Consider the following 12,392-nt stretch of genomic DNA (forward strand, 5'->3'; position numbering starts at 1 on the left):
GATGGCTTTGTTCGTGGTTTCTCTGGATATTACAGTACATGTGTAACTTATTGCAGTTTACTGGTATTGATGTTTTACTAATAAATGATGTGTACTTTCATTAGTTCTCTTTATCCTCACACTTAAAACATTAATTGTATTTATTCCTTTAAAAGTTTTTATATTTCTATGATTGTAAAATACATATAACAAAATGTATCATATTAGCAATTTTTAAGTGTGTCGTTTAGTGGTATTAAATATATTCATAATGTTGTACAACCATAACCAGCATCTGTTTTCAGAACTCTGTTTATCTGTAAAACTGAAACTATATGCCTATTAAGCAATAATTCCCCATTTTCCCCTTCCTCTTAGGCCCTAGCAACCACCATTCTATTCTGCCCCTACGATTCTGACCAGAACTTCAGTGGAGCCACGTAGTGTTTATCCTTTTGTGACTGGCTTATTCATCGGCATCATGTTCTTGAGTCATCCATGTTGTAGCATATGCCAGAATTTCTTTCCTTTTTATGGCTGAATCATATTTCATTATATGTATATACCATATTTTGCTTATCCGGTCATCTGTTGATGAATACTTGGGATGCTTCCATGTTTTAACTATTGTGAATGATGCTGTGAACATGAGAGTAAAATGTCTCCATGAGCCCCTGCTTTCAATTTTTTGGCCACGTACCCACAGGTGGAATTGTTGGATCATACAGTAACTCTATTTGTCATGTTTTGAGGAATTACCATACTGTTTTCTACAGTGGCTGTAGCATTTTACATTCCCACTTCCCACCAGTGGTGCACAAGATTTCTGATTTCTTCTCATCTTCGTCAGCACTTGTTATTTTTATTTCTTATTTTTTTAAGATAGTAGCCATTCAAATGAGTGTGATAGTTCTATTTCTTATCAGTTCTTTGAATTCAAAATCACATAAGTTAAAGGAGGACCACTGATGTATGCATAGATTTCATTTTTAAAATAGAAAGATAATCCTGATATTCTAGCATAACTAAATTTTACCTATTTTACTCTGAAATTATTTTACCATTGAAAAGTGGTGGTTTTAAAAAAACTGGTAGGATCCTAGAAACAATTTTAAAATAAACATTTAATTTTAGAACTCTTTTAGATTTACAGAAAAACTATGAAAACGGTATAAGCAGATCCCATATGCCCCACACTGTTCCCCTATTATAAACATCTAATATTAATATAGTACATTTGTTACAATTAATGAACCAATATTGATACATTATTATTAACTAAAGTCCATACTTTATTCAGATTACCTTCATTTTAACCTAATGTTCATTTTCTGTTCGAGGATCCTATCCAGAATTTCACATTACATTTAGTAATTGCAGGGTGCTGAACAGTGTCCCCCAAAATTCATGCCCACCCTGAAGTTCATAATTTGACCTTATTTGGAAATAGGGTATTTGCAGATGTAATTAAAGATTGTGAGATTAAATCATCCTGGATTTAGGGGGCACCTCAAATGAGTAAAGATGATGTGAAGATGGGAGAAGAGATTGAAATGATGTGTCTCAAGCCATGGAATGCCAAGATTGCTGGCAACCACTGAAAGTTATGCGGGAGGCATGACAGAGTTTCTCCCGCTGAGCTTTTAGAAGGAATCAACCCTGCTGACATCTTTATTTCAGACTTCTGGACTCCTGAACTGTGAGAGAATACATTTCCACCTTTTAAGCTACCCAATTTGTGGTAAACTGTTATGGCACCACTGGGAAACTAATATAGTAGTCGGGTCTCCTTAGACTGCTCTGATAATTTATCATAGTTGCCTTAGTTTTGATGACCTGAGCAGTTTCAAGGAGTACTGCTCAGATATGTTGTAGAATGTTCCTCAATTGGGATTTTTCTAATGTTTTTCTCATATTTAGATTGGAATTATGTGTTCTTGGGAGGAAGACCACAGAGATAAAGGGTTGTTTTTTTTTTTTTAAACCATATCAAGGGTGTACCTTGATACTATCAATCAACATGACTCATCACTGTTAATATTAACCCGATCACCTAACTGAGGTCAGATTTCTTGGCTGTACAGTTGCTTTTTCCCTTTTTACACACTATTTTTTGGAAGGAAGTCACTCTACATAGACCACATTTAGGGAGTGGGGGTGCACCACTATTTTAAAATGTAATTGTCTTAAGTGTGTTCTCTACATACACTGAGCAATGTATCAGATGATGTAATTTTTGCTTCTCTCATCAAATGTGATTTAAAAAATGCATGAGAAGTAGGATAGTTTATAGCCCTGTTTGTACCCATTCTGATGTTCTCCTCTCCTTTCTGATGTTCCAAGCCTTGTTATAATTTCCTTTCTGTTTAAGAACTTCCTTCAGTCATCCTTTATGGGTCAGTTTGTTAGCAACAAATCTCTTAGTTTTCCTTCATCTGAGAATGTCTATTTCCCCCTCATTTCCAGAAGGACATTTTTGCTGAATATAGAATTCACAGTTGACAGTTCTTTCCTTTAAGTACTTGACAAATGTTATGCCACTTCCTTCCAGCCTTCATGGCTTCCGAAGAGGAATCTGCTATAATTTGAATTGGTGTCCTCATATTAAAAACATCATTTCTCTCTGTATTATTTCAAGGATTTTTGCCTTTAATTTTTACAAGTTTAATCATACTATTTTGGTTTAGATTTGGTTTATCCCATTTGGGTTCACTCAGTTTCTTGAAGATGTAGTTTGATGGCTTTTCCTAATTGGGGATGTATTTCATTATTATTTATTCAAATATTCTTTCAGTCTCACTCTGTATTTCCTTTCCTTTTGGGACTCTGATTGTATGATCTTTAGCTCACTTGTTAGACTCCCGTAGGTCCCTGAGGCTGTGTTCATTTTTTTTTTCCAGTTTATTTCCTCTCTGTTGTTCATAATCGATAAACTCTATTGACATGTCCTCAAGTTTGCTAATTCTATCCTCTGTTATCTTCACCCTTCTACTGAGCCCATTCAGCAAGTTTTTTACTTCAGTTTTTGCATTTTTCAGTTCTGTAAATTTCCATTTGTTGTATTTTTAAAGAACATCTACTTCTTTGCTGATATTTTCTACTTTTTCATTTGTTTCAGGAGAATTCATAATTGCTTGTGGAAGTATTTTTTGTGATAGTTGCTATAAAATTCTTGTCAGAAAATTCTAAAATTTGATTTAGTTTAGTGTTGACTTCGTGGTTTGTTTTTTCTCATTCATGTTGTGATTTTGCTTTAATGAGTGATTTTGGGTTGTATTGTGAACATTTTGGATATGATATGATGAGACTCTGGGGCTTATTTTTCATTTTTTGGCCTGTAGTCTTCCTGTTGAGGTTTAGCACAAGGTCTGGGTGGGCAGGTATGTTCAGCTTCTTGCTGGGCCCTTTGAAAGCAGGATACCAACTGGCTCTGCCTCATTGCCTCCAATTGGGAGTGTAAGATCAGCTCCCTGCTGGGCTCTGCTGCCACCGGGGTGGGGGAAAACAGAAGCTAACACTGCCTTGTTGCTGCAGGCTGAGGGTGAAGCTCAGCTCCTCACTGGGCCCCACTGACACTGGAAAAGAGGAGGGGAGGAAGCAGAGTGCCAACTGTTCCCACATCTTAACCCTTTCCACCAGGTGTCAGGTGGAGGCCCAGCTCCCTGCTGGGGCTGACTGATACTAGTAAGGGCACCACGAACCTCTGCTTTGGCCTGCCTTGCTCAGTTTTGCTCATATGGTTGGGGGAAGAGGCTCAGCTCCCTCAGGGCCTTACTGACACTTGTGCTAAATGGCCTGCCTTGCACTGCCTCACTGCTGCTGTGTTTCATTGTTGCTGGGTGAAGGTGAAAACTTAGCTCACTGCAGGACCCTGCAAACATGACCCTGGTTTGGAATCAGACCACCCACCTGGTTGTGTTAGGTGGCAGGTGGTGGATGGCAGATCCATTCCCTGCTTGGATCCACTGAAACCATGGGGCAGTGGCGTGTTTTTTCTATTGGTGTTTGGCTGGAGTAGGGCAGATATTGCCAGAAAGGTTTTCTGTGGTTAGGCCACCTCTTTACATAATCCTTTGGCTAGGCTTTCCTTAGAGCTCTTTTTCATCTGTGCCTGTTGTCAGTTGCAGGTTGGAAGTTTCCGCAGTGCTCTGTCTGGGATATGTGGGAGGTGATAAGGAAACTCCCAGAACTCACCACCGTGTCATTTCTCAAGGCCTCTTCTTTCCACCTTTCAGAGTCTTTCTCTGCTTTTTGTTGTGTTACTATCTAGGGTTTTCTAGTTGTAAGGAAGAGTTACCTGGAAGGAATGGGGCTTCTCCCTCCTTCTTTAACTTAAACACATGGGGGTCTGAGTAGGCAGTCAGAAATAAGCCTCTAGTGAAAGACGCAAAATTGGCGCTAGTTTACAACACTTAAACTGAAATAGGCCATAGTTCTAACAAGTAAAGAGAATGGATAGGGCAAGATTTTTTAGTAATTATTATTATTTTACAAGTTTTTTATTTCCATAGGTTTTTTGGGAACAGGTATTTGGTTACATGAGTAAATTATGTAGTGGTAATTTCTGAGATTTTGGTGTACCCATCTCCCAAGCAGTATACACTGAACCCAATTTGTAGTCTTTTATCCCTCACCCTCTTCCCCCTTTTGCTCCTGAGTCCCCAAAGTCCACGGTGTCATTCTTATGCCTTTACATCCTCATAGCTTAGCTCCCACTTACAAGTGAGAACATATGATGTTTGGTTTTCCATTCCTGAGTTACTAAGATTTTTTGAACAAGTTGTTATAAAAGATTTGAGTCTATCTGCAGTCATTGGTTCTAATATATTTTTATTAGAAACATTTTCTTTCTACAAAAGGTCTACTTGAGAGTACAAAGTCAGTTTTGTAGTGTATGTAACTAGAAGTCTATTGGATACCCAAATCCCTTGAATGATATTTCAAGTTTCTATATGACTGCCTACATGGAGGTGTCCAGGCCAATAGCAAAGAGGAATACACGTCTGGGGCTCCTGTTGGCCTCTGTCTACTCTTCTCTTTCTTTTTTAACCCATTTCCCATTTAGGAAGGAAAGTGCAGCTTGCTGCCAGTGCAGTATTCTTGGAGCAAGTGGAAAATGGGTTAATGTGTGTGTATATATTATATATAAAATGCACAAGTCAGAAGTATACAACTTGATGAATCTTCATAAAGTGAACACATCATATAATCTAATACCAAAAGGAAAAAAAAAAGTCTGAGGCCATCAGCATGCCTTCCCAGTCACTATTCCTTCCTCCACCTCCTACCTTCCACTACGACCTTTAGTGGTAATTTCTGAGATTTTGGTGCACCTATCTCCCAAGTTTTTCTCCTGATGGTAGAAAAACTACCATCCTTACCTCACACCATAGATTACTTTTACTGGCTACTTTTCTTTTAAATTAATTTGTATTGAGATAATTGTAGATTCACATGTGGTTGTAAGACATAATACAGAGAGATTCTTTGTATTCTGCCATTTTCCACAATGGTAACAATTCACAGAACTACAGCATAATGTCACAATCAGGATACTGATATTGATAAAGTCTACCTATCTTATTCAGATTTCCCAGTTTTATTTGTACTCATTTGTGTGTGTATGTATTAATTTCAGTAGAATTTTATAGAGGGTCAGTTATCCATCACCACAGTCAAGATCCCAGCACCACAAGTTCCAGCACCATAAGGGTCCTTCATGTTGGCCTTTAGTGACCAAAACCATCTCTCTTCCAAATCATCCCTCCCAACCTCTGGCAACTAATCTATCCTCCATCAATAAAATTTAATTTCAAAAATGTTATATACATGAAATCATGCAATATGTTAACTTTTACAATTGGCTTTTTTGCTCAACAAGGCTACTTCTTTTCAACACGATTGGAATGCTTCATTTTAAGGCCATCCATCAGTCTTACAAGAGACAGCAAATCATACATGCTCTACAATGGATAAATGAGTGCTTCTCATCCTTTATAAACCAGAAGACAAATGTTCATTCTTTAGTAAGCATGTCCAGACAAAAATTATCATGATCTGTGCCCCTTTAAGGTGATCACGGCAGATTTGCAAAAATAATTTTTGTAAGTATCATTCTGATTCTAAGAATTATTAGTAGTATGTTTTAAGGAAAGTGACAGCTATGGTATCCACTTAACTACATAATCTCTATCTGATACAGGCATGTTAAAGCCAATGCAAGCCTAGGAAAATGTTATTCCTGAAGGACTATCAAGATATCTACAAAACTAACTTGCTATATTTTCATTCGAATAAAAGGTAAAAGTCGGCCAGGCTCAGTGGCTTATGCCTGTAATCCCAGCACTTTGGGAGGCCAAGGTGGGCAGATCACCTGAGGTCAGGAGTTTGAGACCAGGCTGGCCAACATGGTGAAACCTCGTCTCTACTAAAAGTACAAAAATATTAGCCAGGCGTGTGGTGCATGCCTGTAATCCCAGCTACTCAGGAGGCTGAGGCAGGAGAATCACTTGAACCAAGGAGGCGGAGGTTGCAGTGAGCCAAGATTGTGCGATTGCACTCCAGCCTGGGCAAAAAGAGCGAAACTCCATCTCAAAAAATAAATAAAATAAAATAAAATAAAATAAAATAAAAGGTAGAACTCACTGAATAAATGAAGCTACCAAGATAGACAATACCTATCAAGAATCCCATTTCTAGAAATTCCTTTGAAAAACAACTTTTGTTGTTAGCAGTCATATATCTACTAACTTCATTCTCTTTTTATTCTAGTAATCCACTGGTAAACTCCCTAAAGCAACAGGTTCTATATTTTACAAAAGGTCAAATTTGTAAATGCCTAGAAAGTTATTCATCTGATAAAGGTTTTCCTTCTTGTGCAGAGACCTTCATTCACATTGACTTACCTGTTTTCATATTGAAATTTTGCCAATATGTCTTTGGCTTTGGTTTGATTGTTGAGTTGAATGGCCATGGACACCTTGGAGAGAAGTGGAGCATGGACCCGTATGACTCCTTCCGGCACGTCAGACTGCCAAGGAGGAGAAATTCAGTACAGTCTGTCAAACTAGGATGAATATCAGCTCAATGATGCACTTAAGAGATATGAAAATCAGTGCTACTCTGAATTAGGAAAACACATCACTATGATCAACATTAACCAGAATGGAACACTACTTTCTTTCTCAGCTGGAGACTCACTCATGACTAAACTTAACCTGGGTTTTTACTTTGACTGCACATGGTCAGGTCTTGCTATAATGACTTAAAATCATGAGGGGGAAAAACTGGGTTATGACAAAAATCAAATGTTTCTATTTATGCATTTCTTGAACAGACTCCTAACCCTGCTTTAAGCATAATTCTGTACTTCAATATATTTTAAGAAGACCAACCTTTTGAAAATTTTAAGAGTCAATTAGAAAATATGGCTTCTCCAATACTCCCTTTCTTTAGTTAGCAGGGCTGGCCCAAATTCAATTCCACGTGGGCACTTGAAACGGGACCTCTCAAAGTGTGCTGAAAACACTGCAGAACAGGGTAGGTGGCTGTGGGAAAGATGGTGTCTCTTAATTGTTTTAAATCTGTACCTTCTCAAAGGATGATGATGTAGACGATTTATATAAATGGACTCCCTAGAGTCACATTCTATCAATATTCTATTGATACCCTAGAATAAATACGTTATGGGTTGAACTGTGTCTCCCCAAAAGACAAATTGAAGCCCAGTTTAAACTGCAGTAGGGTGTGCCCTTAATCCAAGTGACTTGCATCCTTATAAGAGGAGAAGAGACTTGGAGACACAAGAAAGAACACCATGTGAAGATGGAGGCTGAGACCAGATGAGGAATGCCGAGGATTACTGGCATCGCCAAAAGCGAGGAGAGGGGCAAGAAGCAGGTGCTTCTCTCACAGCATTCAGAAGGTGCCAAGCTTGCTGACACCCTGATTTTGGACTTTCAGCCTCAAGAACTGTGAAAGAATCATAAATATCTATTGTTTTATGCCAGCTCATTTGTGGTACCTTGTTAGGGCAGCCCTAGGGAACTAACACAAAATATTTTCGAACAGAGTCAGTTCTTACAGTATTCTCCTAACATTACCAGCAAGGACTATGAGGGCAGGAGTTCAGGAAAAGATACCGAGGGATTTGGATCTGGGTGGGAGCCAAGTCCCGGGCTCATTGCAGCGAAGACTGTACTCCTAAAGTATGCCTTTGATCATCTATGTCCTATTTCATCCAGCTCCCCAGAAGCCTCTCCCTATACAATACATTGCACACTCTGACATTACTTACCGATGACTGCAATAATCTTATTCCTCCTATAACTTTCCACAGCATTGTAGCTGTGTATAGTAGGCCCAGGCACACATTCTGAATCATCAGCTAGTCAGGTCCCTCTACCATTCCTTTATGTGCCACATTGAAAATGTCAAGTTTGAAGGATAGTTCATGACCAACATTATACATAAATGTGGTGGATGTCGCCAGAGAAGACTTTATAGGGAGTTAATGGAAGGGAAAGGAAATTATTTTTCTTACCATTCTTCTTGCCGAGGGTGATTTTTGCAGTACCTTTGAAGTCTTGGGGCTTGCAGTCTAAAAGAAACACAGTCTTTAGGAGTAATGTTGAGAAAACAAGCATATGTTGCTTTTGGAAGTGTAAACTGGTACAATCTTTAAGGAGAACATTTTGGCAATATTTATAAAATTATAAAATGTATATGCACTTTAATCCAACAGCTCCACATCTATGCATTTATCCTATAAATACACTTCATTTGTGAACAATGATGTATACAGATGTTTGTTCTCTGATACACAGATTGTAACAGCAAAAGATTAGACACACACTGTTCACCAATATGAGATTGCTGAAATAACTTATTGTGTGTCTATGGAATAGCACGCAAAAGAAGCAGAGAAGCAAAGGTGCTGGCTTTGTGGACTGATATAAAATAATCCCCATGATTTGTTAAGTCAGTAAAGCAGGATGCAGGACAGTGTTTCCTGTATGCTACATTCATGTTAAAGGGGAAAGAACATACATTGATATTTGCTGGTAAGCAGATAGAGCATCTCAGAAGGTTTATACACCTGCATGTTCCTGTACACACACCCTGCCGTTGGTGATACTATTTGTCTCCAGGAGGGGAAGTCAGAGGTGGCTGATTTTTATTCTATGGTCTTTCCTGACTTCTAAATTTATAACTTGTTAATGAACTGTCTATTCCAATCAAAATCAAAAATTAAAAACACAATATAGCAGCTGGGTGTGGTGGCTCACGCCTGTAATCCCAGCACTTCGGGAGGCCGAGGTGGGGAGATCATGAGATCGGGAGATCTAGACCATCCTGGCTAACACGGTGAAACCCCGTCTTTACTAAAAATACAAAAAAATTAGCCAAGCGTGGTGGCACATGCCTGTAGTCCCAACTACTTGGGAGGCTGAGGTAGAAGAATCATTTGAACCCAGGATGTGGAGGTTGCAGTGAGCTGAGATCGCGCCACTGCACTCCAGCCTGGGTGACAGAGCAAGACTCCATCTCAGAAAAAAAAAAAACAAAAACCAAAAAGCACACCAGCATGGCACATGTATACATATGTAACTTACCTGCATGTTGCGCACATGTACCATAGAGCCTAAAGTATAATAATAATAATAATAAAAATAATAATAAAAAGAAAAAGAAAAAGAAAGAAAAAAAAAAGAAATATCTAGGAAGACCAGAAAAAAAAAAACAAACAAAAAAACAAAAAGCAAAACAAAACAAAAAGCAATATGATACAATAGTACGAAAGAAAAACTATTTCTTTGTCTTTAAGTGTTTGCTTCTATGGTATTTATAACCTTTACATTCTATCTTGGTTCTATTTACAATAAAACATTAAAGCGACATTGATATAGCAATGTACAGTTTACACACACACACACACACACCCCCATAAGTCCATCCTAATGACAGCTCTATGAAACAGATAGATCATTATCTGCCCTCCCTCCCAATTTATAAGATAAGAACATTGAGACTCAAAGAAAGAATGTAGTTTGTCTAGGCTCATATGGGTAGTAACTGACAAGGCCTGACCTGACCTCTGTTCCACACATTTAATTATACTGTTTTGTATAATTAACAGAGTGAAAATGGCTGCCCCTCCATAAAAGCAATGGATGAACTGGCAAAAACTGTCAGTATTGACTCTTACAATTCTGGATACAAATCTAAAGGCTTCAACTAGGGGAGTGCTTAAGTAAGAAGAAGAGCTGTGTGTCATTTTTACTTACGTTTTTCCATCCCTGCTCTCCAGTCCAGTGATAGCCTTGAAAATAACAGCCTGCATTTCTGGCATGGGTACTGCAGGGAGCAGAGTGGACCTCACTCAAGAATTCTAATGATTTGTTCTCATCTGTCTGGTGGCTCCCTCAAAGACTGGCTCAAAAGGCTTGCCTTTACCTTGCCTAACTTGGAACTTAATGGGTGCTAAAGGGTTATGTAATGTCAAAAACGTTTACAGGCAAGTGTTTTTGTTACAGCTGCCTGATGCAGTGGATCGGAGGAAATTGAGGAAATTGAGGAAAACAAGAGATAACTAAAAAGCTTGGGAGGCAAGGCTGGAGACTGAGATGTTTGGAAAATAAAGGCCTTATTTGGCCTTTATTTTTACATAAGGCCTATGTAAAAAGCCTTAACATATTCTTGAGAATATAAAGGCCACATGATTGAGAAACAGCTGAAAACACAAACTTCTGGCTGATCCTCAGGCTCTGTGCAAGCAGGAAGCGAGGGCTCAGGCAGAGTTAGAAACTGCTTGGCAGAGTGCTAAAGGTGTGCCCTAGCACACACACTGCTCATCTGCAAAGACTGGGAGGTTTTTTAATTCCAGGCATTTAAGAGAATCTCTGTCTAATCATTAGTTATCATTAACCTAATGGAACATAGACTTCCATAGCCACACAAAACAAAGAATACAGACTTTACAAAATCAGTTCAGGAGAAAAGTCATGAAGCGAACAAACAATAGGTACAAGAGCAGAAGCAACACACCCTGAGGAGGGAGAAGAATCTGATTCCAAAGTTGCCACATTATAATACTCAAAATGTCCAGTCTTCAACAAATAGCTGTTAGGTAAAAAAAAGTCAAGGAAATATTGCTCCTACACAAGGAGAAAAAGCAATAGTTTCTAAAGAAACTGTCTAAGGAAGTCCAGACATTGGACTTACTAGAAAAAGTCTTCAGGCTGGGTGTGGTGGTTCACCCCTGTAATCCCAGTACTTTGGCAGAGGTGGGCGGATCACCTGAGGTCAGGAGTTCGAAACTAGCCTGGCCAACATGGCGAAACCCTGTTTCTACTAAAAATATTTAAAAAATTAGCCAGGCATGATGGCAGGCGCCTGTAATCCCAGCTACTTGGGAGGCTGAGGCAGGAGAATCGCTTGAACCTGGCAAGCAAAGCTTGCAGTGAGCCGAGATGGTTGCAGGACATCGTGAATATACTCAAACACACTGAATTGGCATAATTTCAAATGCTTAAAATAGTGAACTTTATATTATGTGATTTTTTCTCAATTAAAACAAATTTTTAAAAATTTCATTTCTAAATAAAAGTATTGGTTCTACTTGATATGAAGTCACTTTGCCTATCATGAGTCAGAGAATACAGTCTTTCATCACGATTATGATAAATCAACAACACTCCCTCTTGCCTCACTGCCTTGGCATTTACTGTCCTTTTCCCTGGACTTTCTCTCTTTCTCCTTTCACAGTAGTATCCATCCTTCAAGATACAACTCCAACCAGGCACAGTGGCTCACATCTGCAATCCCAGCACTTTGGGAGGCCGAAGTGGAAGGGTCGCTTGAGGCCATGAGTTCAAGACCAGCCTGGGCAATACAGCAAGACTCTCGTCTCTACAAAAATTTTTTTTAAAGTTACCCAGGTGTGGTGGTATGCATCTGTAGTCCTAGCTACTGCAGAGGCTCAGGCAGGAGGATCACTTGAGCCCAGGAGTTTGAGGTTGCAGTGAGCTATGATCATGCCACTGCACTCCAGCCTGGGTGACAGAGCAAGACTCCAACTCTATAAAAAGAAATGTAGCTCCAGGAAGGACACAGTGGCTCATGCCTGCAATCTCAGCACTTCGGGAGGCTGAGTCAGGCGGATCACCTGAGGTCAGGAGTTCAAGATCAGCCTGGCCAACATGGTGAAACCCCTACTCTACTAAAAATACCCTGTCTCTACTAAAAATACAAAAATTAGGCGGGCATGGTGGCGCATGCCTGTAGTCCCAGCTACTCGGGAGGCTGAGGCAAGAGAATCACTTGAACTCGGGAGGCAGAGGAGCAAGACTCTGTCTCAAAAAAAAAAAAAATGTAGCTCCAACGTTGCATCCTCAATGAAGCCATCCACAGTC

General features: G+C 39.2%; 1 protein-coding gene across 8 annotated transcripts in view; it reads right to left on the reverse strand.

The window, feature by feature from the left end:
* ARHGAP28 (Rho GTPase activating protein 28) overlaps positions 1 to 12,392 on the reverse strand; it is a 194,424-nt gene that overhangs the window by 10,722 nt on the left and 171,310 nt on the right. For all 8 annotated transcript variants that reach the window (XM_054461014.2, XM_063653405.1, XM_063653409.1 and 5 more), the window contains 2 exons: positions 8,522 to 8,578; positions 6,885 to 7,009 (listed from right to left, as the gene is read on the reverse strand). In XM_054461014.2, the coding sequence (XP_054316989.2) occupies positions 6,885 to 7,009; positions 8,522 to 8,578 (182 nt within the window). The remainder of the gene's footprint in view (positions 1 to 6,884; positions 7,010 to 8,521; positions 8,579 to 12,392) is intronic.

This window comes from Pongo pygmaeus, chromosome 17 (genome assembly GCF_028885625.2).
Source record: "Pongo pygmaeus isolate AG05252 chromosome 17, NHGRI_mPonPyg2-v2.0_pri, whole genome shotgun sequence".
NCBI lineage: Eukaryota > Metazoa > Chordata > Mammalia > Primates > Hominidae > Pongo > Pongo pygmaeus.